The sequence below is a fragment of the Sus scrofa genome, chromosome 14 (genome assembly GCF_054392235.1).
Source record: "Sus scrofa isolate SSC_HxYL_T2T_F1_AM1 chromosome 14, Sscrofa_HxYL_maternal_Yorkshire_Landrace_v2.0, whole genome shotgun sequence".
NCBI lineage: Eukaryota > Metazoa > Chordata > Mammalia > Artiodactyla > Suidae > Sus > Sus scrofa.
The window spans coordinates 93,677,445-93,705,438 of record NC_139396.1 but is presented as its reverse complement, the minus strand read 5'-3'; the positions used below and the strand labels follow the sequence as shown (position 1 = coordinate 93,705,438).

General features: G+C 38.9%; 3 protein-coding genes across 67 annotated transcripts in view; 2 read left to right on the top strand and 1 right to left on the bottom strand.

Moving 5' to 3' along the window:
- Positions 1-13,731, top strand: part of RUFY2 (RUN and FYVE domain containing 2) — a 48,910-nt gene extending 35,179 nt beyond the window's left edge. For 33 of the 50 annotated variants that reach the window (XR_014828042.1, XR_014828039.1, XR_014828040.1 and 30 more), the window contains 4 exons: positions 221-315; positions 5,322-5,370; positions 11,236-11,313; positions 11,405-13,731. Coding sequence is in view for 22 of the 50 variants with exons in the window: in XM_084997129.1 (XP_084853255.1) it covers positions 221-315; positions 5,322-5,370; positions 11,236-11,313; positions 11,405-11,548 (366 nt within the window). In the remaining 28 variants the exon portion in view is untranslated. The remainder of the gene's footprint in view (positions 1-220; positions 316-5,321; positions 5,371-11,235; positions 11,314-11,404) is intronic. The other 17 variants (XR_014828027.1, XR_014828041.1, XR_014828024.1 and 14 more) reach the window with 1 other exon arrangement.
- A 293-nt stretch (positions 13,732-14,024) lies between these two features.
- On the bottom strand, positions 14,025-26,638 carry HNRNPH3 (heterogeneous nuclear ribonucleoprotein H3). Of its 13 annotated transcripts, none has more exons than XM_021071942.2 (10): positions 26,478-26,638; positions 20,714-20,848; positions 20,029-20,167; positions 19,332-19,516; positions 18,795-18,881; positions 18,235-18,350; positions 16,648-16,783; positions 15,606-15,701; positions 15,433-15,525; positions 14,025-15,293 (listed from the first exon to the last, which is right to left on the bottom strand). In XM_021071942.2, the coding sequence occupies exons 2-10, from the start codon at positions 20,823-20,825 to the stop codon at positions 15,217-15,219; spliced, it is 1,041 nt and encodes a 346-aa protein (XP_020927601.1). In that variant the 5' UTR covers positions 20,826-20,848; positions 26,478-26,638; the 3' UTR covers positions 14,025-15,216. The 13 variants fall into 13 exon arrangements, with proteins under 13 accessions (XP_020927601.1, XP_084849013.1, XP_020927604.1 ...); XM_084992887.1 differs by having other exon boundaries at positions 19,377-19,516; XM_021071945.2 differs by lacking the exon at positions 26,478-26,638 and adding an exon at positions 26,103-26,303 and having other exon boundaries at positions 19,377-19,516.
- PBLD (phenazine biosynthesis like protein domain containing) overlaps positions 26,391-27,994 on the top strand; it is a 43,699-nt gene continuing 42,095 nt past the window's right edge. For 2 of the 4 annotated variants that reach the window (XM_084997157.1, XM_084997156.1), the window contains exon 1: positions 26,391-26,450. The gene's annotated coding sequence lies outside the window, so the exon portion shown is untranslated. Of the gene's footprint in view, positions 26,623-27,994 lie in introns of all 4 variants that reach the window. The other 2 variants (XM_021073529.2, XM_003483485.5) reach the window with 1 other exon arrangement.

Here is a 27,994-nt window from a genome sequence, read left to right as displayed (position 1 = left end):
AGACAAAAAAAGACCAAAAAAAAAAAAAAAATCAGTAAGGAGGTTAAATGAATGGAAAATAGTTGGTAGTTGATAGAACAGCAGTGAAGGATCTTTGGACATACAGTTCTTTTATTCATATAAAGTCAATGGATACAGGTTCCTATCCTTTAATGGTATGAATTCAATATGGAGTTTGTTTCTTTTAAATTGCATTTTTTTGTCTTTTACTATTTTGAAGGAGTTCCTTAACCTCCAGGATGAAAATCAGCAGTTGAAAAAAATATATCATGAACAGGAGCAAGCTCTTCAAGAACTTGGCAACAAACTTAGCGAGTAATTTCTGTTTTTTTCCTTCAATTAATTAGTCATTGACTTTTATAAAGGTATAAGTGTGCCAAACCAAGCAGGCAGAAAAGTTGAAATATAGAAAAGAAAGGAGTTCCTATTGTGACTCAGTGGAAGCAAACCTGACTAGTATCCATGAGGATTTTGGTTCGATCCCTGGCCTCAGTCAGTGGCTTAAGAATCCGGTATTGCCATGAGCTGTGGTGTAGTTGCAGGTGCAGCTCAGATCTGGCATTGTGGCTGTGGTGTAGGCTGGCAGCTGTAACTCTGATTGGACTCCTAGCCTGGGAACTTACATATGCCAAAAGTGCAGCCCTTAAAAAAAAAAAGAAAAAAGAAAAGAGAGATATGAGCTATTAAAAACATAACTAGGGAGTTTCCTGGTGGCACAGCAGGTTAAGGATCCAGCATTGTCACTGCTGTGGCTTGAGTTGCTACTGTGGCGTGAGCTCGATCCCTAGCCCAGAAACTCGTGCATGCTGCTGAGGCGGCCAAAAACACCTCTCAAAAAACAAACGAAACCAAACAAAAACTTTAAAGATTAACAAATAAGGCTGTGGATTGCGGAGATTTTGTTATAAGTTATATTCTCAATAGGTCTTAGTCCTAAATGTTTTCCAGTAGATGAAATCTAAGACTTGTTTTATTTCTTCAAATCAGAGAATTCAGAAGTTCATTTAATATATTTTTCTCAGAACAAAGGTCATATTTTCAAAACATCTGGAGAGATCTTTTTCAGACTGTTCTGAGAAGGAGCCTGTATTGTGAAAAGTACAGGGTGTTTTATGGGGTTGAGGCTCAACCTCATACCCCAATGGTTGGTTCCATCGAAGTGGTTATTGGGGTCCTGTAAAGAGAAGAAGGAGAAATGGTTTTCTGACTTTCACATTTTCCTCCTTGTTCCATGTGGTCTGTGTTTTGGATTAACTTCCTCTTTGTGCCCTGATTGAACATACTGCCAAGTATCTGGGGTAAGCTCAGGAAGGTTTATAATAGTATTGCATGTACCCCTGTCACATTAAAAAAGAAAAATAGTGTCATATTTTTAAATACAGAAAAGTAAAATCTATCATGACCCATAATCCCATCACCTATATAAATCCCTTTGGTATTTTATATGGTTAGAAAATTCAAATAACACCAAAAGATATAAAATAAATTGTTGTCTCCCTCCTCCTGAATGTCAGTGCCCCAAGTTAGCTAACCTCAATAAACAAGGTCCTCCTGTATAGCACAGGGAACATATCCAATCTCCTGGGACAGACCATGATGGAGAATAATATTAAAAAAAGAATGTTTTGGAGTTCCCGTTGTGGCTCAGTGGTTAGCGAATCCGACTAGGAGCCATGAGGTTGCCGGTTCGATCCCTGGCTCGGCAGTAACAAACCCAAGTTGGATTTATGAGGCTGTGAGATCCATCCCTCGCCTCACTCAGTGGGTTAAGGATCCGGCGTTGCTGTGAGCTGTGGTGTAGGTTGCAGACATAGCTTGGATCCCGAGTTGCTGTGGCTCTGGTGTAGGCCAGCAGCTACGGCTCTGATTAGACCCTTAGCCTGGGAACCTCCATATGCCGTGGGAGTGGCCCCAGAAAAGGCAAGAAGACAAAAAAAAAAAAAAAAAAAAGAATGTTTATATATGTATGACTGAGTCATTTAAAATAATTTGCATGGTGATTCTGATACATGAAATTTTAATTCTAATCTTGCATATTCACTTATTGGATACTTTGAGTCAGATCAGGTGCCAGTTTCCCATTTATTCATCTGACAAGTACTATGTTCCAGGCACTATTCTAAGTGCTGGAGACTCAATAGTGAAAGATCCCCAAAATAAAAAATCAATATATTTTTTATCTATTTAAGATCATAAAGGTTTAATATTAAAACAGGTTGGAATGGTAAGACAAGGAATGTGTATTACATCTTTTCTCCCCACTTTGTTGTCTTTTAATTTCATTTTTGATATATATTTTTTTCCTTGCTAATGTTTGCATTTTTGGCCACACCCATGGCATGCAAAAGTTCCTGGGCCAGGGATTGAACATGCACCACAGCAGTGACCCAAGCCAGAGCAGTGGCAATGCCAGATCCTTAACCCACTAGGCTACCAGGGAAGTCTGAATGTTTTGAATTTTTATAGTGCGTATTTATTAGTTTTCCTTTACTGCTTCTGAGACCATAGTCTCTAAGGCGTGAATAGGACCAATTTTGAGTCAGAACGTATTTTATCCTTTTTCAACTCTAGTTTTCTTCTGCAATGACAAGAATTTAATCAGGAGGGGTAGAGAAGAGACCAGTGGCCCCTATGAGTTTTCATACCTGTTTGTCTGCTGAAACACTTTTGCTCTTCCTCTTCATCCTCTGACTCTTAAGATTATGTTATCAGATTGAAATTAAGTAAAAACAGATTCTTTCCTAATACCTAGGATGATGAATGATGATGAGTTTGTTGTGTGCACACTCATTGTCTTTTTTTTTTTTTTTTAAGGGCCACACCGGTGGCATAGGGAAGTTCCCAGGCTAGGGGTTGAGTTGGAGTTGCAGCCCTCAGCCTGCACCATAGCCACAGCAACTCAGGATTTGAGCCATATCTGTGACCTATGCTGTACTTAATCCACTGAGTGAGGCCAGGGATCGAAGCTGCATTCTCACAAGACACTATGTCAGGTTCTTAACCTGCTGAGCCACAAAGTGAACCCATGTACCTCTTAATCTCTTTCATCTTAACCACTAGGCCACCAGGGAGCTCCTGAAGAATTTTTATTTATTTATTTTTGTCTTTTTTTATTTTCTAGGGCCGCACCTGTGACATATGGAGGTTCCCAGGCTAGGGGTCTAATTGAAGCTCTAGCCACCGGCCTATGCTACAGCCACAGCAATACAGGATCCAGGCCGCATCTGTGACCTACATCATAGCTCACGGCAACACTGGATCCTTAACCGACTGAGCGAGGCCAGGGATCGAACCCACAACCTCATGATTCCTAGTTAGGTTCGTTAACCACTGAGCCACAACGGGAACTCCAAGAATTCTCTTAAAGAGAAATTTTTGTAAATTTTGAAAGGCTTTAAATGTTATTCTTCTGAATAAGCTACAATTGTAGTAGATTAACTTGAGGATTAAAGAAATAAAAATAAACTTGAACTATTATATTTGAAGAAAACATGGGATTTAAATATTAGGATGAAATATTTAAGGAAGAAAATCTAGACTAATCTGTGTCATAATGACAGTTTTAAATACTTGAGGGGAGTTCCCTTCATGGCTCAGCAGTTAGCGAATCCAACTAGGATCCATGAAGATATGGGTTCGGTCCCTGGTTTTGCTCAGTAGGTTAAGGATCTGGCTTTGCTGTGAGCTGTGGTGTAGGCTGGTGGCTGCAGCTCCAATTTGACTCTTAGCCTGGGAAACTCTATATGCCACAAGTGCAACCCTAAAAATAAAAAAAAAAATAAAATACCTGAAGGATGAAAACCATCTTTTTCCTTATCCTCATTGAGGCTTAAATATCAACAAGAAAACTTTTAGTTAAAAAAACAAATAGAATTAGGGAGTTCCCTGGTGGCCTTGTGGATTAAGGATCCACCGTTGTCACTGCTGTGGCTTGGGTCACTACAGTGGTGCAGGTTAGATTCTTAGCCTGGGAATTTCTGTATGCCACAGGATAGCAAAAAAAAAAAAAAAAAAAAAAAAGAAGAAAAAAAGAATATAGATATCTGTTCCCTGTTTACGACAAGGAGAATCTTGTACATTGTGTTTGTTGGAACTCTGTTACTCTATTTCTTTAGGATATTTTGGCAATTCATATCAGAGGGGGAAAGCTTTTCAGAGTCCATTTTGTGAATAAAGCCATTTTAAACCAGAAATATATCAACACCAATAAATTTTCATATAGAAAGTATTTCTGTAGTGAATACCATTAAGTAAGCTATTTTTATCCATATTCAATTTTTCTGTAAACATTTTTATCATTTCTATTTTAATAAGCAATTTTGTAGCAAAAAATTGGAAACAAGTTGAAAGTTCAGCAATAGATAATTACATAAACTCTGTCTTTTTTATTCTTTTTCATGGTATACCATGTAACCATTTCATATGATGATGGGGAAGATACGTAATAACAAGCCTTTCAGGATATATTGTTAAGTCATATGGGAAACTAAATAATGACCCATTTGAAATGCATATACTTATTGACATGCAGAGATTGTCATCTCTGGGTAGTGGGATCACAGATGATATTGCTATTTATAATCTGCATGTTCATTAACATGTATTTTCAAAAGATGAAAAATTTCATCTTAGCATTTCCACTCTTACCACTCTCTTCTGTATTTGCTAGAGAAATAGCGTTCATAATGGTAAACATGTAGGCTTTGGGATCGCCGGGACCAGGGTTTGAATCCTGGCTTCCCCAGTTACCACCTTGTGACCTGTTTCAAGTGACTAAATTTCATCAAGCCTCACTTTTTTCATCTTTATAGGTTTTTTTTTTTTTAATCCTTTTTTGGGGGGCACAGGGCAATACCCAAGGCATGCAGAGTTTCCCAGGCCAGGGATTGAACCCATGCCACAATAGTGAAGCAAGCTGCTGCAGTGACATTGCTGGATCCTTAACTCACTGTGCCACAAGCAAACTCCTATAAGTGTTTTTGAAGATTAAATGAGATTATGTATGCAGAGTTTATAGTATAGTGTCTGGTATGTCATAAGCCTACAGTAAGTGATAGCTATCATTAATAGTTGTAACCAAATGAAAATGCCAATGTTCTTTTTTGACAGTTGCAAATTTTAAATCTCAAAACTAGTTTTGCTTTAGGTCATTAAGGAAATATAGGAAAATGTTAAATATAATCCCAAAGAAGATCGTTAGAACCATATAGTCTATATGATTTTAGATTCTGTGAAAATTCAGTACCTTTCTAATGAATGTTAAAGATGTTCTTTATTTAAATATGTGTACTGAACTTTGGACCTATTTATAATCTTTTTAGATCAAAACTTAAAATAGAAGATATAAAAGAAGCTAACAAGGCATTGCAGGTGAGTAGAAGTGTTTTCCTCAAGTAGGAAGGTATGGATATATGTGAAAGTCTCCAATAGAAGGTAAAGCCCTGTGTACTATTATTGAATCCCAGAATATACAGGCAGAAGTACTGAATGAGGAGGGGTTTTTTTTTGTTTTCTGTTTTTTGTTTTGTTTTGGGGCCGACTTGTGGCATATGGAAGTTCCCCAGCTAGGGGTCGAATCAGAGCTACAGCTGCCAGCCTATACCACAGCTACAGCAATGCAGGATCTGAGCCACATCTGGGACCTACACCACAGCTCACAGCAATGCTGGATCCTTAACCCACTGAGCAAGGCCAGGGATTGAACCTAAATCCTTATGGATACTAGTTGGGTTTGTTACTGCTGAGCCACAGCAGGAACTCCTGAATGAGGAGCTTGTATGATGGGAAATCCAGCTGTCTAGAATCACTTTATTAATATTCCTCATGTTGGAAATGACCTTGGAAATGATTTTGTCCCCTTACCTACAAAAGGTGGCATGATAGAGTGAAATTACCTTTGAATTTGATTATCCTTAAATTCCTGGGTCAGTCTATTATTGCTTATTAGTTTTTGACCTGCATCAAGTCACATATCCCCATGGAGTCTCACCTCTTTTGAAATGGGCTTGCGTTGCTGCATAGGGATGATTTGAATATTGAGTAGGTTAGTAAATGTAAAAGTGATTTGGTACAGTTTGTTAGTATATGGTTCTGGATGTATCTGGATGCAAGAATTTCATTACAGCACAGGAGAAAATACAGTACTTCAAAGACAAGTGGAATTTCTACCACACAAGCCACCCATTTTGTTTATCAAAGTGTTACATGAAAGTAATTTTTTAAAAAGTCAGATAGTGCTAGGAAGACTTAAAAAAAAGGAAGCAGTCTCTTGTTTTTCACTCTTTGTCCTTTATCCACCCCATCTCCTGCTACCAGAAGGGAGCTACGTTCTTTTAGTTGTTTCTTCTGGCATTTACTGCTCTATTTCTTATGTACTTTTCAGTATATACTGTTTACTCTTAAGACCTGTCTATTGCCTGGTTAACAAGGTAGATGAGGAGTTTTTTCACCATCACGCTGGTCTATCTTCTCTTCACTGTCCTCCCACTTGTTTTTGTGAAAATTTTAAACTATTATTATTATTTAAATGTTATTCCTTTCTAGGCCAGGTAGTATGTTGCAATTACATTTTCTTTCTTGAACTAGTTTTTATTTCCTTTGAAGTTAATATTCCCACCCTTCCTGCGGCCCTTTTAAGTTTGCTGAGCATCTGAGTTTTCTTAGACCTTCAAACACTTCTGTAAAATATTTCTAGACAAAAGTTTTTATGTGGATGGAACTAGAGACTCTCATGCTAAGTGAAGTAAGTCAGAAAGAGAAAGACGAATACCATATGATATCACTTATATCTGGAATCTAATATACAGCACAAATGAACCTTTCCACAGAAAAGAAACTCATGGACTTGAACAGACTTGTGGTTGCCAAGGGGGAGGGGGAGGGAGTGTGATGCATTGGGAATTTGGGGTTCATAGATGCAAACTATTGCCTTTGGAATAGGTAAGCAAAGAGATCCTGCTGTATATCTAGTCACTTATGATGGAGCGTCATGGAGGATAATGTGATAAAAAGAATGTATATATATGTACGTGTGACTGGGTCACTTTGCTGTACAGTAGAAAATTGACAGAACACTGTAAACCAGCTATAATAATGGAAAAAAAATCATTTAAAAAAAGTTTTTCCTGTGATAAAGTGAATTGGGTAATTGGTTATTAGTTCTTTTCCACTTAGAGTCATCTTTCCTGCCGTTATCTGTTTTAGTGCTCCAGTCTGGTCCGGTCACTCTTGTCTTGACAGTTCCCTTTGCTGCCATTCATTCTTAAAATTCCCTTTACCCTTTGCATATTTTAGTGCTTTTGTTATGGGAACCCAGCTTCTTTCTTGGTTCACTCCCTTGTTTTGGGCAATGAGTAGCCTAGAAAATGATGAATGAAAGTAAAGATTTTATGAATTTGTACATCTCTGTCTTTATTCTGCCTTCACACTTTTTTAAGGAAAGAGGTGGGGCTATCTGTCCAACTGTGTTTTTTTTGTTTTTTGTTTTTTGCATGTTAGGGCCACACCTGCAGCATATGGAATCTCCCAGGCTAGGGGTCAAATCGGAGCTACAGTTGCCACAGCGACAGCAATGCCAGGTCCAAGACATGTCTGCGACCTATACTGCCGCTCACAGCAATGCCAGATCTTTAACCCACTGAGCAAAGCCAGGGACTGAATCCACATCCTCATGGATACTAGTCGGGTTCGTTACTGCTGAGTCACCTTGGGAACTTCCCCAACTGTCATTTTTTAAACTCTGTAAAAAAATTATTTATTTATTGGCTGCACCTGTGGCACATGGACGTTCCTGGGCCAGGGATTGAATCCAAACTGTAGCTGCGACCTATGCCAGGGCTGTGGCATGCTGGATCCTTAACCTGCTGCTCCATAGAGCATACTCCTAAACTCTGTAAATATTTTTTCACTGTTGAATATATCATATATGGAAAAGAGGACACATACGGTACAACAGTACAGATAATACTGGCCTGCTGTTTTAGCTCATAGTAGAACACGTGTGCTCCCTGATTGCTTCCTCCTCCTCATAGTAACAGTCCTCTATTTTTTGTTAATCATTGTTTCTTTCTTAAGTAGTTTTATCATTTATATCTAGCTTTAACAAAATAGTATCCAGATTTCCCTGTTTTTGTGTGTAGGAAAATGGATTTATATGTGACCTTTTTTTTTTTTTTGGTCCTCGCTATTTGCCCACTTGATAGATCTGGGACAACTGTCCTACAGTTACTCACATTGTGGATTTTATCTGACTGCTTGCTCATAGTAAGTAGTCTTAAATTTGTTCTTCTATCTCCTTATATAAGCCCATAAACTGGATATTAAATCTAAAAGCTCGGTTGGTTGGATTCAGGTACCACCTTCTATGAGACATTTGACACAATATTTTTAATATTCAGCAGGCTTATTTGCTCATTTTCCCTTTTAAAAGTAGCATCCTATGAATTTATTTCTGAGAGTATTCACTATAGCTTGAGAATATTCATTATAGCTTCCTTAGTTTTCTTTTGATACTGCCATTCTATTTCTGAATTCCATTCTTGTTTCTTTGGCCGCAATACCTCATGCCCATTTCACTCCTCAAATGTTGGATACTCCCAATTTCAATAAAAGGCACAAAAAATCATAGAAGCCCTGTGTATTGGTTAGATGGATGGAGGTGGTTGTTACAGATTGGTAGGCCTCAGCTATAGAGAAGTCTTTTAACTTCTAGACTGTTGGGCATCCTCTCCAAACGTTAGTATCTACAAGACTTCTCTCTGGGGCAGTTGAATTAATTTAGAGAAGGATCCTCTAATATCTTGTTCGGGGGAATTAAGCAGTGTCTGGCATTCTGGAACTTGGCAGTTTGCAGAGCAATAGCTTGTTCCCTTCTAGTTTTGCCTCTGCTTGGAAACAGCTGTCTTATTGAGGAAGCAACTTCAGATCTCTGAATCTCAAGTGTTCTTATCTGTAAAATGAGAGCTGTAGGTACTCATCTCTGAGGTCCCTTCCAGCTGACACATTAAGGTTTACCTTATGGTGCACAGCTTTTCTCCCTGGGAGAGGGGCAGGGAAAGTTCAGTCAAATTAAAATTAAGTCCAGAAATAAACTAGGAAGCTCAACTCTGATGTCAAAAGGCTATTTCTTGAGAGATTTAATCTTTGTTTTGGGTTTTTTTTTTTTTTTTTTTTTTTTTTTCGGCTGCATCCACAACGTACAAAAGTTCCTGGGCCAGGGATCGAACCGGAGCCATACAGCAGTGATAACACTGCATCCTCAACTGCTAGGTCACCGGGAAATTCCTCAAAAATTTATTTCTGAACCTTGAACTTGAATGATGCTCCTTGGAAAACTGCTTCATATCAGGCTCTCCATCCCTTCCAAATAATAGCTAGGCAGGAAGCAAAGTTGCTTCCACTAGGTGGCTTAGGGACATTTGGCAAGTCACTTTCCCTTCATATGGTGTTCAAGTTGAATTACATTTAAGGCCCCATCTTGCTTTAAGAATAATTCCACAATTCAAACCATCCGACTCTGCTGGTTTACCTGATATGAGCTGTCTAGTTCTATTTTTTTCTTAAAGCCTTCACTTATAATCCTTTGTTCTAAGGAGCGTTAGTCTGCCTTAAGAGCAGTAACACAACACCATTTGTCTTACTTCTGCTATGTTGGATAACCAGTGGTAGTTACTAAGACTGAAATAAAAATATCTGAAATTAACCTTATGATCTTGATCTGTTAATACTTAGCCCCCTTTTCATCTTTCTTCAGAATTCTGCTGTCAGAAGGGTATTTAAAAAAAAAAACAAAAAAACAGCCTTTTGAGAATGTATCTGTGGGCTCTTTTGCTTGGAGAATATGCCTTAGAGGTACATGTGTCACTTGCTCCACCTCTCAGATTGCACTGTTATATTTGGTTCTTTGGAAACAGCGGCAGTGTATCTTAGTCTGGGCTGTTTCCAAAAGGAACATGTGCTGAGATTAATCAGAAGCAGAGGACTCTTCTTTCACCTGGGTCTTCTCATAAAATGGGCAATCATCTAAAAAAAAGTTATCTTCATAGAGAAAAAAGTGCTTGTCCTAGCCTAGAGCGTGATTGGTTAACAATGAGTCATTAAGACATTTTAGTTATTAACTTCTGCCTGTTTAAGAGTACTTACATTTTCTACTAAAGTTTACACAGTATTAAATTTGTGAGTCAGTGTATTCAAACATCTGGTTTCCAAATTCTTGTCTGATTCTGTGAACTGTGTATAAGGTTTATATAATGCCAAACTCGTAAGTTTTTCACACAGCGAGAATTAATCCTGGGAGTTCCTGTTGTGGCTCAGCAGGTTAAGAAGCCAACACAGTGTCCATGAGTATGTGGGTTCAATCCCTGTTCTCACTCAGTGGGTTAGGATCCAATGCTGCTGCAAGCTGCAGCGTGGGTCGCAGATGTGGCTTGGATCCAGTGTTGCCACGGCTACAGTAGGCTGGCAGCCACAGCTCTGATTGGGCCCCTAGCCTGGGAACTTCCATGTGCCGCAGGTATGGTCATAAAAGAAACTTAAAAAAATTTTCCTTGGAGTTCCCGTTGTGGCGCAGTGGTTAACAAATCCAGCTAGGAACCATGAGGTTGAGGGTTTGATCCCTGCCCTTGCTCACTGGGTTAGGGATCCGACATTGCTGTGAGCTGTGGTGTAGGTTGCAGAAGCGGCTCGGATCCCCCGTTGCTGTAGCTCCGGTGTAGGCTGGCGGCTACAGCTCCAATTAGATCCCTAGCCTGGGAACCGCCATATGCCGCATAAGTGGCCCTAGAAATGGCAAAAAAAAAAAAAAAAAAATCCTTAAGTTTTTTTTTTTTAACGATTTTTGTTTCCATTATAGTTGATTTACAGTGCTCAGTTTTATCTTGGACTAGATATTCTTTAAGCTTCTTTCTTTAAAGGAAAGAGAATTATTATCCATGATAGGTTTTTGTTAAAAACATTGTCATGGAAGTGTTCATTCAGTTGTACAAAGAGTAAAATGAACCATTACCCAGTTTCACTATCAAAACCAACTTATTTATATTCAGTCCATATTTCTTCTCCCTTACCCAGATTTTTTTAACGCATATTCTAAGTTTAATCTACAACTATTTTAGCATCTTTCAAAGGACTCATTTTCAGTTCATCTCTACATATTTCTATAAAATGCTCTTATTAAAAATGTTTTCCCATGTTAACTTTTAGTTACCAATTTGAACATTAATACATTTTTTCTCCTACTAGGGACTGGTTTGGTTGAAAGACAAAGAAGCAACACATTGTAAACTCTGTGAAAAGGAATTCTCACTTTCTAAGAGAAAGGTAAGGGAGATAGCAAGTCCAAATGTTTTGGTGCAAACATAGCTTCTAATTTTATTCATAGTTTTTTTTCTCCGCTTTTTCCATTTAATAGCACCATTGTAGAAACTGTGGGGAAATTTTCTGTAATGCTTGCTCTGACAACGAACTGCCTTTGCCTTCTTCACCAAAGCCAGTAAGGGTTTGTGACTCCTGTCATGCATTACTGATTCAGAGATGCTCATCTAACTTGCCGTAAGACTACAGAACTAAATTCTTATGAAAAGTATTTAAGATGAATGTTATGTATGAACATGTATACAACATATTCAGACAACCCCTCTTAAGCAGCTTTCAGGCAGTATTGGTACTAATTTTACCTTCCATGTATTTCAGCTCATGGGAATTATAAATTGTATAATTTGACATTTCCTTCCCCATTGAAGAATTTAACACAGCATGCTTTAAAGTAACTTTAGCCCAATTCCTGATGTAGTATCATGTAACTTAATGCCATTGTGAGGCCAGACAGCATAGCTAACACGTTTGCCTTATTTTGTAAAAGCCTTCTTAACAATAGGGCTGCAAATGTTTTATTCTCTAGATTGTCAAACTGATACTTGATGGTGCCTGTAATTTTCTTAATGCACTTTAAAGCTTCAGTTCTCAGAGAAAGATTAAAAACACATATTTTATAAGTATTAATATTCCAATTCAACAGTTTTCATTAGCCCAAACTGTATTTACCTCTCCCCCCATCCCCATCACATTAGGAAAGAAAGACCTCCCAGAGATCCCGCCGTGGCACAGTGGGCTGTTGTTTGTCCCTGCAGCAGTTAGAGGGTCCCTGGCCCAGGGAACTTCCACATGCCACAGGCATGGCTAAAAAGGAAAAAAAAAAAGGCCTTCTTTCTCTAAAATCAATGCTGTTATTTGCTGATAACTTTTATTTTTTCCTAAATTTTATTTTGAAAGGAAGTTAAAATTCCATATGCATTTCTTAGGGAGGACTTGTACCCCCTTTAAAAGTGGAAACAAAATAAATCCTTCCCCCAGGGGGAAAAATGTAATAGCAGGGATTACAGGCTCCTGATTCTTCTCTAAGCATTAAAGGAGAATCTAAAATGCGATTAAGTCTTGCCTGAGTAATTAAGAAAACTTACATTTCCATTCCAGTAATGTTTAAGAAGCATTGCATTGTAGCAGTCTACTATTGCAGTAGACTAAAAATTTCACTATACTGAGTACTAAGTCAGGGTCTAGAAGATTGAAGATTGTAGCCTCAGCCCTGCCATCAAATGCATGCTTGAACTATTTCAAACATGAAAGTCAATGAACACTAACTCCCATTTTGTTGCTTATAGAATTTAATCTGTAAAAACAATTACCCTTGGGAGCTCCCATTGTGGGTTAGTGGTAATGAACATGACTAGCATCCATGAGGATGAGGGTTCAATCCCTGGCCTTGCTTACTCAGTGGCTAAGGATCTGGTGTTGCTGTGGCTATGATGTATAGGCAGGCAGCTGCAGCTCAGACAGAACCCCTAGCCTGGGAATTTACATATGGTGCAAGCATGGCCCTTAAAAAAGCAAAACCCCAAAAAACCCCCAAAACCTTGTATAATTAACCACTGGGGTTATATATCTACAGTCATGCACTTTAAGTCTGCGAACTTTCAAACATGTCATTAAGTGGTTATCTTAAATTACGAGTATTAGTGAATGAATCATGGCCACCTTCTTCCCCCTACCTACCCAAGATAGGGTTCCTTATTCTACAGGATCCTTTCCTCAGAATACATATTTGAGGTTTAAAATTATTTAATAATTTAATTTTCTAAATTGCCAAAGTATGAAGCCAGTTATTTTAAGATTTATCTTTTCCATAATCTGGTCAATTTTTGAGGTCTTTAGTCGAAACTGACAGATTTTTAAGTGATCTTTAATGCTGAATGTTTTCAAGAAAAGAATTATATTCTTGGAACTGTTCTGAATTGATGGGATGCATTAACATTTTTATGATTGCTAAAAAGGAGAATAAGCAAAAAAGAAAAATTTCAAATACTGTTTTTTACTACTGTGTTTAACACAAACTGTAAAATGTGATTTCCTTAATTGCAAGGATGGTTTCATTCAGTAAACCATGATTTTCATCCCCCCTTTAAATTCTTTGCCACTCAAAACTCACTGATTGGATATGCTTTTATGATCGTGTATGTACTCCATTGTTTTGAATCTTTATCTAAAAACCATTTTACTAACTCTGGATTTTGTGTTACAGAACTTTCAGTTTGTACTTTCTGATAGTGAACTTCACATACCATTCCCTTATCTAGGACTACTACTATATGTTATCATGGTGCCAAGGAATTGTGATTCTAATTCTCTTACCCACTTTTAAAATGTGAATTTTATATTACAAATAAAAGATTTGGAAAATTATCTGGCTTTAAGAAGGCTACCTCATTTAACTACATTTTATACTTGTACTGCTTAGAAGATTTTAACAGGGTAATCCTGGGCAAAAACATAGGTCATCTTTAAAAAAAGTGGTATTACTATTTAAACGGGTTATTAAGGGAGTGAGTACAGGCAGTAAGATGAATCATTGCTTCAGCTGATAGGTTTCAGCATCACAGCTGCCCTCTCTACCAGCAGAAATCATTAAGTCAATGCTACCAATCTGATTTATAATCAGTAACGACACGAAGCATTCTAGGACAGACGCCATACTCTTATCTCCCACATTGATATTTATTACATTAATAACATTTCTAGCAAAAACAAGTAACAAGTTCAGTAACTGAGTTCACATTGACAGGTTTCATTTTGATCCATCAGCCAATTTGGAAAAAAGCCATATTGATCAAAGGGATTAAAAGTAAAAAGCACCTTTTCCTTGCTACATATTATTTTTAACACAATGGCTCTTAAACTCCAAACATATCAGATGCAGAATCTAACCGCAAGACTCTCAAGACATGGACTTGTGTCTTACATTTTTTTTAAAGTATTCATCTATACAGTTATTTAAAAAAAAAAAAACAAAAAAACAAAACAAAACAAAAAAAAACCCCCCAAAAAACCCCATACACTTTAACTACTGGGCTGGAAACCGAAAATACATCTGTGAGAGTTACACTGCACAGTAAATATACCTTTGTACTTGTACTGAATTCTCTTATCACTGAGAACCTAGTCTAAGACATTTTGAGATAACTTACAACTATCATTTTTGGAAACATTTTTTGGTACTTCAGTCAAGTGCTGAGATTTATTCTAAAATCTAGGGCTAGAATTTAAACTTCCAACACTCTCACCTGCAGGTAACAAATTATGAATATTCAGAAATCCAGATAACCTGTTAGATGTTCAACATTTCAGAGCTATGCCTGATAAATGATGATTGAAAAATAATATAGAATTAGCTGAATTTATACTCCTGAAACCACCTAAACTCATCTTTAGGTTTTATATTTACAGTATTGTCCAAGAGAAATTAAAGAGTTACACTAATTATTTTCCAAGTTCTATTCCAGATGTCTGCTTATTAAGACTTGTAGTTTATGCAGAGGTGAACCACTGTCCTCTAAGATTACACTATACTACTTCTTGTACAGCTAATAGTAAAATACACCAACCCAAATCTTATGAAAGCAGCACATCCTTAGGAGTAACTAGTATATAAAAAGTATCAACATCAGTGGTTTGAATATAAAAATTTATTTTTTAAGTCAAAGTATGCAACAAATAAAACCTACAGAAAACAGATTTTCCCATCACAATCTGTTGCTTTACCAAATAATATTTTGAAAACACATTCCTTCAGTCATTATAAAGTTCTTAAAATACAAAAGAAATTAAATCTGTAAGAAAGTCTAGTAGACCAGATGCTGTTGCCAGGACTTTTATGTTGGTTGTTATGCTTTAGTACATGCCACGCCATCCACCTCCACTCATGCCACCTTGCCCATAGTAACCGCCACTACCTCCACCACCACGGCCTTAGGAAAAAAAAAAGACATTAAGAACTGTTAAGCTGGATATAAATGTGTATGATGTTAAAAATAACACATGAACTTTAAATTGCACCACATACGGCGACTTAACACAAACTGAACCAGCATAACCAAAGACACTTACCATAACCACCCAAACCATCAGGAGTACCATATCCTCCACTATAATTGTTCCCCATTCCCATTCTTCCAACCGATCCATAGCCTCCCTGATTATCTTTAAAAGAAGGAAAAAAGAAAAAAGTTTGCAACTGACTGCTGCTAAGTGTCTAACTCAGCTTAAAGAACTTTACGTACCCATTCCATCTCTGCCATAGCCTCCCATTCCAGAACCTCCCATTCCGGAACCGCCTCCAGGAGTTGAATTCAAAAAGAGTTCAATATATCGATGTTCTTTAGGGAAAAAAAGAATAACAGGAGAAAGGAATGATAGATCAAATTTATCAATAAAAATGTGACAAGGCTGACTAGCTAATATTAACCTGAAAAAGTATGCTTACAAATTCCTAGTGGAGTGACAAAATGAATGCTAGACAGGGCTAAAATCTACATTTCATTCAGATAGTTCAACTTTGAAGAAGTAATGAGTGTTTTGAAAGGGTTCCTCATCTCTAAAAAGGCTGACTCATTATTTTAGAAGCTGTTGGTATACTTAGAAACTTACTTTTATTAAGTACCAAGTGATTGACTTGGAAACCAGTGGTGGAAATAAAATTCAATGGCTTAAAAATGGATGTGATGACATGCAAAAATAACACCCCCAAGTTGACCAACATATAGGTAAGAATTAGTCTCAAGGAGTTCCCGTCGTGGTGCAGTGGTTAATGAATCTGACTAGGAACCATGAGATTGCAGGTTCAATCCCTGACCTTGCTCAGTGGGTTAACGATCCGGCGCTGCTGTGAGCTGTGGTGTAGGTTGCAGATGCGGCTCGGATCCTGCGTTGCTGTGGCTCTGGCGTAGGCTGGCAGCTACAGCTCCGATTCGACCTCTAGCCTGGGAACCTCCATATGCCACAGGAGCGGCCCAAGAAATGGCAAAAAGACAAGAAAAAAGAATTAGTCTCAATTTGCAAGCAGCTTGGAAACAGGCAAGTGCAAAAAAAAAAAAAAAGTACTTATTTTTCCTCTTTAAATAACTTAAGCTCTAATTAATTATATGTCAAATGCTAGGAGTCTGAGTTAACTCTTCAATAGGAAAGCTCCCTAAAGGGGCATTAAAAAGTCTGAAATTATTAAGAGGCGTCATGGTTTTAGATCCCAGACTGCCAAGCATTACCTATGGATCCTAGAACCTCTTACGTTTGAGGAATTACAAATGAGGAAGTTAGATCACTTACGCATGTTATTCTTATCCTTAGACATGGCAGCTACTGCATCTTCATGTGTCACAAACTCTACATCTGCTTCTCCTGTTGCTCTGCCATCTGCTCCAATATCAATATGCACTCGTATTGGATTTAGCGGTGAGAAGAACTAAATAAAACATTTACTTTTTAGATTATTGAAAGCTAATTACCACACACCTTGATTTTTTTCCCATTAAAACGAATGCAAATAAGCCAGGTGCTAAAAGATGAAAATATTTCTAAGCTAGAAAAGTTTACCCTAAACAGATGAAAAAGTCTCATTTTACTTACTACTGAGAGGGAGAATAAACTCCCCCCTCCCACTTCCAAGAAAGATGTAATACAAATAGCACCTGAGACCCATATATGAAGAGGAACTGAGAGTATTATGACCCAGAACAATGGATTTGATAAACTGTATTTGGTTAGCTCCCAAAATGTATAATTTAGTTCTAATCAAAGTTAACCAGATTTAAACTATCCTAAAAAGTACCTGGAACTTAAGTCCAGCTAGTCCTCAGTAAGATCTAGTGCAAAAATTTTCTTTAGGAGTTCCCGTCGTAGCGCAGTAGAGGCCAATCCAACTAGGAATCATGAGGTTGCGGGTTCAATCCCTGGCTTCGCTCAGTGGGTTGAGGATCTGGCATTGCCGTGCCTGTGGTTTAGGCTGGCGGCCATAGCTCCAATTCGACCCCTGGCCCGGGAACCTCCATATGCTGTGGGCGTGGCCCTAAAAAGCAAAATAAATAAATAGATAAATAAATAAAACTTTATTTAACATCTAGATGAATACCCTCAGCTTTTCAGGCCACTGGGTCACAATCACAACTACTCAGTAAGTAATGAGTGAGTATGATGGTTTTGGTCCATGGGCTGAAATTTGCTCTAACCAATGTGAAACCAACTAGTTTCTAATCAATAAAAATAGCATCTACCCCATTACTTTCAGTTCCTCAGTTTCTAAACACCACATAGCCTAGAAAGCCAAGCCAAACCACTAAAACTGACTTGTGACATATTTACAACACTTTCAAAACTTGACACAAGGCAAATAAATCTTCCAGTTATCACCACTTTCTCCTCCTCAGTTTTCCACAAAATTATTAACTGGACTTTAAAATGTAGCTTTTTGGAGTTCCCACCATGGCTCAGTGGTTAACAAATCTGACTAGGAACCATGAGGTTGCGGGTTCGGTCCCTGCCCTTGCTCAGTAGGTTAACGATCCGGCGTTGCCGTGAGCTGTGGTGTAGGTTGCAGAAGCGGCTCGGATCCCGCGTTGCTGTGGCTCTGGTGTAGGCTGGAGGCTACATCTCCGATTAGACCCCTAGCCTGGGAACCTCCATATGCTGCAGAAGCGGCCCTAGAAATGACAAAAAAGACAAAAAATAAAATAAAATGTAGCTTTTACTTGCTAGAATTCTATGTAGGTGGGTAAACAATGGACAGAAAAATCTGGATGACATATTTTCCTAATACAGGAGTTTTTGACATTAAGACTAAAAAAAATGAGCAGATTAAGAGGACCTTAAAATTTAGATATTATGTATAAAACTTCTAATAAATTACTAGTTACTCACATTAGCAATGTCATTTTCAGTTGCACGAAAAGGTAATCCTCTCATATGTACGAAATGACCACCATGAAAACCTGAACTTGCATCACCAGCTCCACCATAGCCATGTCCTCCCATACCTAGAGAATAAAATTCCCAAAGATTATTTCTTCCCCATACACACCTTTTCCTATTTACACCCTTTCCTTCGACAACCCCAAGAAATCTTAATACCTACAGTCATTCTAAATATGAATGGAAGAGTTCCCTCGTGGCTCAGCGGTTAACGAACCTGACTAGGATCCATGAAGATGCTGCTTCGATCCCTGGGTTTGCTCAGTGGGTTAAGGATCTGGCATTGCGGTGAGCTGTGTGTGGTGTAGGTCAGACTTGGCTCGGATCCCGTGTTGCTGTGGCGTAGACAGGCAGCTGTAGCTCCAATTCAACCCCTAGCCTGGGAACTTCCATATGCCTCGTGTGCAGCCCTAAAAAGCAAAAGTGTATACAAATCACCTATATTACCACTAAGTGCGTGTAAATACTAAAATGCACCTAAAAATGACTGTCTTTAATATTCATTTTACCTCTTCCATCTCTCATTCTGTCATCAAAGCCATCATTTCCATAGCCATAATTATTATAGCCACCATAGTCATCAAAACCTCCATAACCTGGGTGATTTAAGGAGAAATACATGAATACATTTCCAAGAGACAAATTTTAGAATTTAGTTTACAAAAAGTATATTCTGTGGCCAACAGTTTGGTTAACTTTTATAACAAGTTTTCAACCCCCAACTTAGTACATATGAAAAAAAGCTGTTAACACTTGGTGGAAATTAAAAATATGAAAAGGATACATTTGGATATCAAAATTAATTTTCATCCTGATACCAAACAAAAAAATGTGTACAATTTTAAAAAAAATTTCTGTGTAAGTAAGCTAGGTGCAAATATGTGCATCAATCAAGTCCCATAGCTGGCCATGGGAAACCATATTTTCATGAACAGGTTTTAAAACCTAGTAGGTACTGAAATTACTGCCATTTCTATATTTCTTGACAAAGTGTCAGGAACATTAAGAAAATGACAACAGAACCTTTGTTCATTAGATACACATACCACCATCATATCCATCACCTCCTCGTCGCATTCTGTCATACATACTTCCACGCCCAGCTCCATAATAACCCCCTCTTCCTCCTATTGGTCTATCATATGGTCCCGGTCGCTGGCCCAGCAATCTTCTTGGTGGGTCATAAAATCCTTTGATTTCACTCCTGCTACTTCGGAAGATCTCAATATACCTATTTGAAATGGTTTAAGGTACAGGTTTCAGCATAAACGTATTAGAGTAAATAAAATATTGGGCAAAATGCAGTAAGTTTTTCTACATCTAGATATATCCCAATTTAAACTGCCTAAATACACCATAAGTTAACATTTTTTACACCTACAAACTTAAATAATTAATATTTAAGTTTTACATAGACAAATAGTCATTTGAAAACAATTCACAAAATATAATTTTAAGCTTGTTTCCTTTAGTACATGATAGGTATTTAGAGAAAATAGTTGATTATACAAAAACATTTAACAACATCCTACAGAAAAATGGAAACAATCTAATTTTAATATAAACAAACTATTAGCATTAATTCCCCACCCAAATCTGTAGTTTCCAAGTTAAATTTAGATAATTATCAATTCTTTTAAACTACCCCAGAAAAATGTTATTGTTACCCCCCCATTTAAGCAATAGTGACCCACAACCCCCAAAAATAAAAATTTAACACCATCCCAAACTCTCCATCCCCACCTGTGCCCTATTCTTTCCTTGTGTTTCCCCAGAGCATTTTCTGCTATCTCCTTTGAAGCAAACTGCACGAAGGCCTCCCCTGTGCTTCTCCCCTGGTAGTCCATCGTCAATGTTATCCCATTTGGCACGATTTCCAACCCTTTAACCCAAGGACAAATAACCCCATCAAGGGGAACAGTGTTAAAGGCTGAAACATTCCCATCTGAATCAAATATTTAAAACAAGTCTAAACAAAACAAAACAAAACAAAAAAGCTTAGTTTTCCCATCACCCCATAATATAAAAGGAAGATTTTTTTCAAATATTATTGGATTACATAAATCTTTTTTTCAACCAATGTCTTTTAAAATTACACACACACTCTAAAAGCCCACCTAATATTATATTACACGGAAAAAAAAAAAAAAAAAAGAAATCAAATTTAACTATGCTCCATATGCTAATTCATGATTCAATTAATCACACATAATTATTCAATTTACTGAATTAAGTTTATTAATTTTACATATTTTCTACACATTCTGTATTGAATATTAACTGGAGCACATTTCATTACTTAATACATTATCCAAGATATACTCAAATCAAAATGTCCCCCAAACAAATGGGTTTTACAAATTAAAAACTGAGTTAACAGAAATATAAAATTAAAACGCTACTAAACTTTGACTAATACTAGAGGTACCTTGAAAGAACTGAACTATTTCCTCTTTGCTGCAACCAAATGGCAGTCCACGAAGTCGTACTGTCCCATCACTAGCGTCATTTGGACCATTATGTTTCATAACCCAATCCATCTCAATACCGTTTGATTTAAATGCTATAAAAAATAAACAAGCACATAAAGCAGTCAATCAAAATATACTCTTGCCAGAGGTACTGAAGAAACACCTCTCTGTGGTGCATAACAGGAAATGTAAGATTCAGTTCAGTGACTCTGGTGACATCACAATACCCATATTCGGTTAGGCAAAAGACGACTGGGAAAAGGCAATGAAACCTATTCCCTCCCTGCAAAAGTACTGAGTTTCTAAGCACCGAATATTATACAATGCCTAATTTTAAGAAAACTTACAAACTACCCCTATTTCTTGACCTCGTCATCTTAATGTCAATTCTGTCTCTTCCTCATTTCTCATAATCTTCCTTCACATTTTTTCAGATTTTACTAATCACTTGAAATGGTTATGCAAATTCTTTAAAACTTACTCAAAAGCTGCATACAGTACCACCTCCATTCACAGTAAGAGCCTAAGTCAAATGTACAATGAGCATGCTCTTGATGTTGGAAAAATGATTACAAAGTCTAGACCTAACAGATGCACTATAATTCTGAACACATCAAACTGTTTTGGGTTTTTTTTTTTTTTTTGCTTTTTAGGGCCGCACTCATGGCATATGGAGGTTCCCAGGCTAAAGGTCTAATCGGAGCTATAGCTGCTGGCCTACACCACAGCCACCACATCCTAGCCGCGTCTGCGACCTACACCACAGCTCACAGCAACACTGGATCCTTAATCCACTGAACTAGGCCAGGGATGGAACCCGCAACCTCATGGTTCCTAGTCTGATTGTTTCTGCTGCGCCATGATGGGAACTCCTCAAACTGCTTTTGAAGGGAGAAAAAAAAATTCCTATCTATGTTTAACTAAACCTGATTTAAACACTCCCTAAAAGCAAGTTTTAAAATTACTGAGTTAATTAGGCTGAGTTTTAAAACCAAGATAAAAGGGTAGTCAAAAGTGAATGCCTTCCAACAGCACTAGTGTTTTTTGAAGTCATCTGTTTGGAAATTACTCAAGATAGTGTATTAAAAACCAGTTTACCTATTACTTTGAAACACTTTTTTTTTCCTTAAAAGCAATGCATTCACATTCAAAAAGTATTAAAAATGGTATGAGAAGCCCTCCTCCCCCTCCAAAAAGAACCCATCCACCAGATTTCCTTCCCAAGAGACAATCACCCTTTCTTTAAAGATTCCAGAACATTTTAAAGAGGTTAATGCAGAAGTCCTTCAGCTGCAGAAACTTACCAGACCTTATAAATTTCACTATGCAGCTGTAGGAATCCTACTCACCTGAATATTTCAAACCTTTCCCTCACCACCTCCTCCCCTGTAAACAAAACAATTTGTTCACTTGATTCTTTTAAGCTTGAGGATTATTTCATATAAACAGTATTCACTAATACTTAATTTCACAGGATCTAATTATGAGCAACTGCTAGGGCTAGCATCTGCAAAGAGTAAAATATTTTCCCTAGAATCAATGCATTTAAAAAAAGCTAAACATTCACTGAATGTGGTTATCAAGGAAATACCGTGGCATATGAATCACCTTTTCTACTTATTTTGCTGTTTTTAAAAGCAATCCTAAACCCTACTCTAAACACAGATGTTCAAAATAGGAACAGATTTTTATCTGACACTACTACAACTAATTCTTAGGTACACAAATAACCGGCACGAACCTTTTAAGAGAAGGGTTTGAATCCCTAGTCTGCTACTTACTGGCTACCTAGTTTAAAACCAAAGTACTTTAACCTCTGCACTCAACTATAAAATGTAACAGCGGTACTTATACCACATCAGGACTGTTAAGAATTGTTTACAGTTTGTATTTATTTGGTTTGCAACATGGTAATCATTCGATGGTGGCTACTTTTACTGGATTTTAAGAGGTCCTGTAAAACTAATCAAATAAACCACAAACAAAATAACTGAACCTTAAAGGATAGGAAAATGCTCTGAATCATGAAAGGAAATAAGGTCTATTACAACAAGTCTTTTTCAAAGTCAACAAAAATCTTAAGTTTTCAAGTGTTCTTAGGAATTGTCTAAAGCAGAAAGAAGGAAAAAGACTTTGGAAATGTTTACTAAGATACTTTATTAGTAGAGCAAAAAAAAGTTCTAGAATAGCATTGAAAGTAGGCTTTGGAAAAAGACATTTTAACGATCTTTATAATTTCCTTTAAAACAAAACCCCACCAACCTAAGAAATAATCTGCTGTGAAAAGACCTTAGGATGTGGGGGCTTTATGTTACTTAGAACATTTATTTATTTATTTTTCAATGTAAAGGTACCACTTCAGGAATTCAAAAAAGATGGAAACTGACTTATAGTTATAAATCTTAGCACTTTCCAAGAAATACTAGCAAGCAAACTATACTAGCTTTGATTTTTGGATCAGCCTATTCCAAAGTGCATAAAAACAATACAGTCTATAAAGAACACACCAAACTGTTAACACAATTTTAATTTGGGGAAAGGTTAAGCAGATTTGGAAGACAAACTACTTCAGAATGACTCTCCATCCCATGTGAATGAGTACACAACAAAGTAACCCACACTCTACTAACTCTTCAAAACTCAAAATTAGAACCTGGAATTCTATTTACAAAACAAAACCAAGACAAAACCTGAAGGCATAAAAAAAAAAAAAAAAAAACAAAAAACACCAATCTGTTCTGATACCTTAATAAAGTTGTCTCAGAAACTACCTAAAAAAAGTGTTTACCAATTATTCAGGATAATCCTTCTCAACCTTTCTTTACAAGTGTCACAGCAATTCTGCTTTAAAAATTTCTAGTGTTAGCATCAATCAAAACACCAGCAGCTGAAATACACAGTTTGTCAGTTCTGTATGAAATTTTTAATGTAATTTCCTAAACATTAGGCTAAGTGAAAGAAACCAGTCACAGAAGACCACTACTGTATGATTTTAAATGGATGAAGTTAACGATCTGTGAACTGTATCTCAAAGCTGTTAAGAAAAAACATCTTAGAAGCCAAATGAGATAAAATTCCTTTATAACATAAAGGGTTTGATACATTAATAAACAACCAACTTCAAAATTTTGGTCAGAAGTGGTGATGAAATGCTTAAATAAAATGGAAATCATTCCCTTTTCATTGTGCTTGCTCAATTTTAAATAAAAATAGACTCACACACTACTACTTGGAGGTGAGGTGTCTAAACGGATTTCTTTTCTAGAACAAAGTTACCACCCACTGCAGTTCAATCACTTGTTTAACAAAGTAAGAATACCAAAACTACACAGTTGTTTAAAATATAAAAAGCAATTTAGATGCATTTCCAAATCATGATGCAGATGAAGGGCAGGAAAAAAGGTTTCTAGGGTAATCCAATCAGGGAAGCTGTTACACCACACAAGACTTTATAAGAAACTGGGCTAGGAGTTCCCGTCGTGGCGCAGTGGTTAACGAATCCGACTAGGAACCATGAGGTTGCGGGTTCGGTCCCTGCCCTTGCTCAGTGGGTTAACGATCCGGCGTTGCCGTGAGCTGTGGTGTAGGTTGCAGACGCGGCTCGGATCCCGCGTTGCTGTGGCTCTGGTGTAGGCCAGTGGCTACAGCTCCGATTGGACCCCTAGCCTGGGAACCTCCATATGCCGCAGGAGCGGCCCAAAGAAATAGCAAAAAGACAAAAAAAAAAAAAAAAGAAACTGGGCTATATGTCTTTACAAGTGCATAGAAACACAGAACATCTTCAACATCATGAAGATCTTTTTCATTTTTAAAGATGAAAAAATAAACACACTTGTAAAGATTCATATGCATTATTGGAAGTCTCATGCCTTGCCTGTCTTTTACTTTGCACAGTTTTCAGTGAAAATTACAGACCCAGTTCTCCAATGTTCTAAGGACCGAAAAAAAAAAAAAAAAAAATCACAGCACCACATGACTGGGCTTGCAGTTTGTTTTTCTGTTGAGTAGGGTTATTTTCTTCGCCAAAATGTTACTATAGTCCTAAGCCAAATAGAAAATTCGCTTAGCTACCGAAAGAAAATAAACCCTAACTGTATTTTGAAGTATTTTATTTCCACAGCCTTAATGCCAAAACAATCTTTGCACAAAATAAAAATCTTGGAGATTGGTGAAAGCCGATAACGCAATTCCTATACACACATTTTTGCCATCACTGGTTGTTTTTTAACAACTGTTTCCCAAAAGTAAACCACCTACTTAAATTCTAACACAGTATTCGCCAAACTACACAAAACCATTGCTAAACCATCCCGCCCCCGCCCAAAGGTTCAGAAAGTCGTATCTTGGTTCACCTGCTTGAAATAAGCCCCACTGCACATTCCTATTCGGTAAGTCACCCGCTTTTCTGCTTACAATTACCCATAAAGTCTCCCAATACGGTTTAAGTGGAAAAAACCCTTTGGAAAATGAGTACGTACTCTTTTCGAAGCTCCAAACCTGGAATATAAGGGCCGGCTAAGCGTCCTTTATTCCTCCCCGGAGGCTTTTCGTTTTATCTAGCTGCCCTAGAGACCAGAGAGCTAGGGAGAGTACGCCCCTTCCCCCCCTTCCCGTTCGGCAGCAAAGCTTGGCTTAAAAACCTTCGCCACCCGGCGGCGGAATTACAAAGGAGGCCGTCTGCCTCCTTTGTCCCGGGTTTGGGAGTTGAGCGCCTTCGTCGCCATTGGCTTTCCTCCCCCAGCTCCAGCCTCTCTCATCTTGGGAATCTGCGTCAGAAGTCACTCGCAGTCCCGCCAGCCCAGGTAGCCCAGCTGAGACTGCGGAGGAAGGGAGGCCGCGGTGGGAGGCCAGGCCCATCCGGCGCCATTTCCAACCGGAGCGCGCCCGAAGGCCCTGAGCCTCCCCCCACCCAAGTGCCCAGCCTTTCCCAGCTCGCTTCCTTCCCCACCCACATCCCTTCCGAGGCGCTCTAACCACCGCCCCCCTCCCCGGACTCCTAAATCAGTTTTCGGAAGCTAAGGGGCAAGAAGCAGAAAGAGAGGAGAAGGGCGGGAAGCCCAGGTGGCCGCGCCACCGTACCCAAAATGGCGGAAGCCAAACCAGCAGGGAAAAGACGGGAAATGCGTGATGAGCCCCACTTCGGGCCTCGGCTTCGTCCACTAAATCCCCCCTGAGTAAGTCCCCCCCCCGCCCGGCAGGCCGCCCCCGAAGTGAGAGATCGCCCAGGGGGGCGCAGCCTGGCCACCTCCGAGCGGCGACCTCCACACTTCGCCCCGCCCCACCCCCTCCCAGTTTCTCTTTCGTCCTTCTCCCGACTCCACTCTCGAAACCACCATCCCAACCTACCCCCTTTTACTTCAGATACCCTGTCGAGCGACAGTAGCGCCGACTCCGCTGCTTGCGGGGCCCGGTCGTGGAGAAGGAGAAGTCGCCTGCCTCGTGTAGCGCTCCCACAACGGTTCTTCCAACCGTCTCCGGCGGTGGCAACCGCTGAGGGAGCTGCGCAGCAGAGCGACTGGCTTGGGGGGATGGGAGAGCGCGAGAGAGAAGGAGGGGGTGGAGCGAGAGCGAGGAAGACCCACCGGCCCCGCTCTCGCGAGGCAAGAGAGTCGGTCCCGCCTTGGCGCGGAAGGCAAGAAGTGCGCTTGCGCGTTGGTGGAAGGCCTGGTTGTTGGGGTCGGGGGAAGGTGGAGGGTCAGTAACTCCGCTTTTCTTGCTTACCCTAAAACCTTCAAATTCTCAAAGCCACCTTTCTGCTTTCGCGGGGAGATGTGAAGTGGCGAAAGTATTCCTTCCTGTTTGTGTTGCAAGAATCCTGGAGTCGAGTTTTGGAGAAGTCCGCTTTTTCCCAGCGAGAGCAAATTCTGTAAGGCTCCGCCCTCACCCCGCGTCACCTGCGTGGAAAGGGAGCCACGTGGTTCGGCAGCCAAATGCGGGGAGGGCTTTTCTTGTCCACCATGTTTGCGTTATGCAGTAAAAATAGTAGTGTTTTCCGGCTGGGAAGATACAGTAATGTCCACCAGGCCCCTATTTGGGTTCTCAGGCTGGAGCTCCTTCCCCCGGCCTTGGCGCTGCCAGCCCAGCCGCCCAACCCGCCCCACAGTGGGGCTTATTTGGGGGTGGAGTGGGGAGGTGGGTTGCCTTGCAAATCGCTTCCTCCTTTCGCCTTGGCGTTACCTCTCGCCTTTATCTCTCCCACTTTGTAATCTCAGTGAGCATCAGCCGCTCGCGGCGGGAGACTTCCAGTTGTTTTCTAAATAGTACTTTGCATCCTTGAAAATTGCTTGTACAAATGACACCTAGTAAATAATTTTTGGTTGTGCTGTCATACCGCCAAGGTTCCTAGGGACTCCTCTTGAAGGGGAAAAAAAAAAAAAAAAAAAAGGCGAGCTGAATTTCTGTAAGAAGATTAGAGGTCGGTCCTAGTACTGAGATCAGCGCAAGTTAAAGTGCGGACGTATAGGAACGCACATCAAATGCAAAGGAGAGGAGGAAATGAGTTTAAGTGTACACAAGTACCCCTAGGTTGGGAATGTTGACAAAACTAGCTTGTAGAACTTCAGAGTGCAAAGACTTTGGGCTGTAGACCCTGAAAAGGGCGTCGAGGTGGGGTGAAGGAGACCTAGAGGATTAGCAGTGGAGAAGCTTGAATAATTTTTTCTTCCCTGAGGTCTGCAGTGTGAAGGGTGGAGACAGGAGTCCAATTACTATCTTATTGTGGAAACTTGCATTTCTTGGCTTTCATTCATCCTCAAACCTGTTTAAGAAAAGTGTGGGACTAGGTCATAGTGCCCTAACTGCCTTTCTTGAGCCTACGCCCTCAAGATAACCCTCAGAGAAAGGGGGGGAAAGGACAGTGTGTTCATTACAGGAAATAGAAAAATAAAACAGGATGATGTAATAACAGTAGCTCACAATTATTGAGAGCTTGCTCAAGTTAGGTGCTCAATTCACTGACACTTTATAACCTTGAAAAAAATTTTTTTCTATTCTTTTTGAAAATTATAGCTGATTTAAATGTGTCAATTTCTGCTGTACAGCAAAGTGACCCAGTCATAAATATATGCATACATTTCTTATATTCCATCATGTTCTATCCCAAGAGATTGGATATAGTTCCCTGTGCTATTCATTGGGATCTCATTGCTTATCCATTCTAAATGTAATCGTTTGCATCTATTATGTCTAAACTCCCAGTCCATCCTACTGCCTCCCCTTCCCCCAAAATAATAATATTT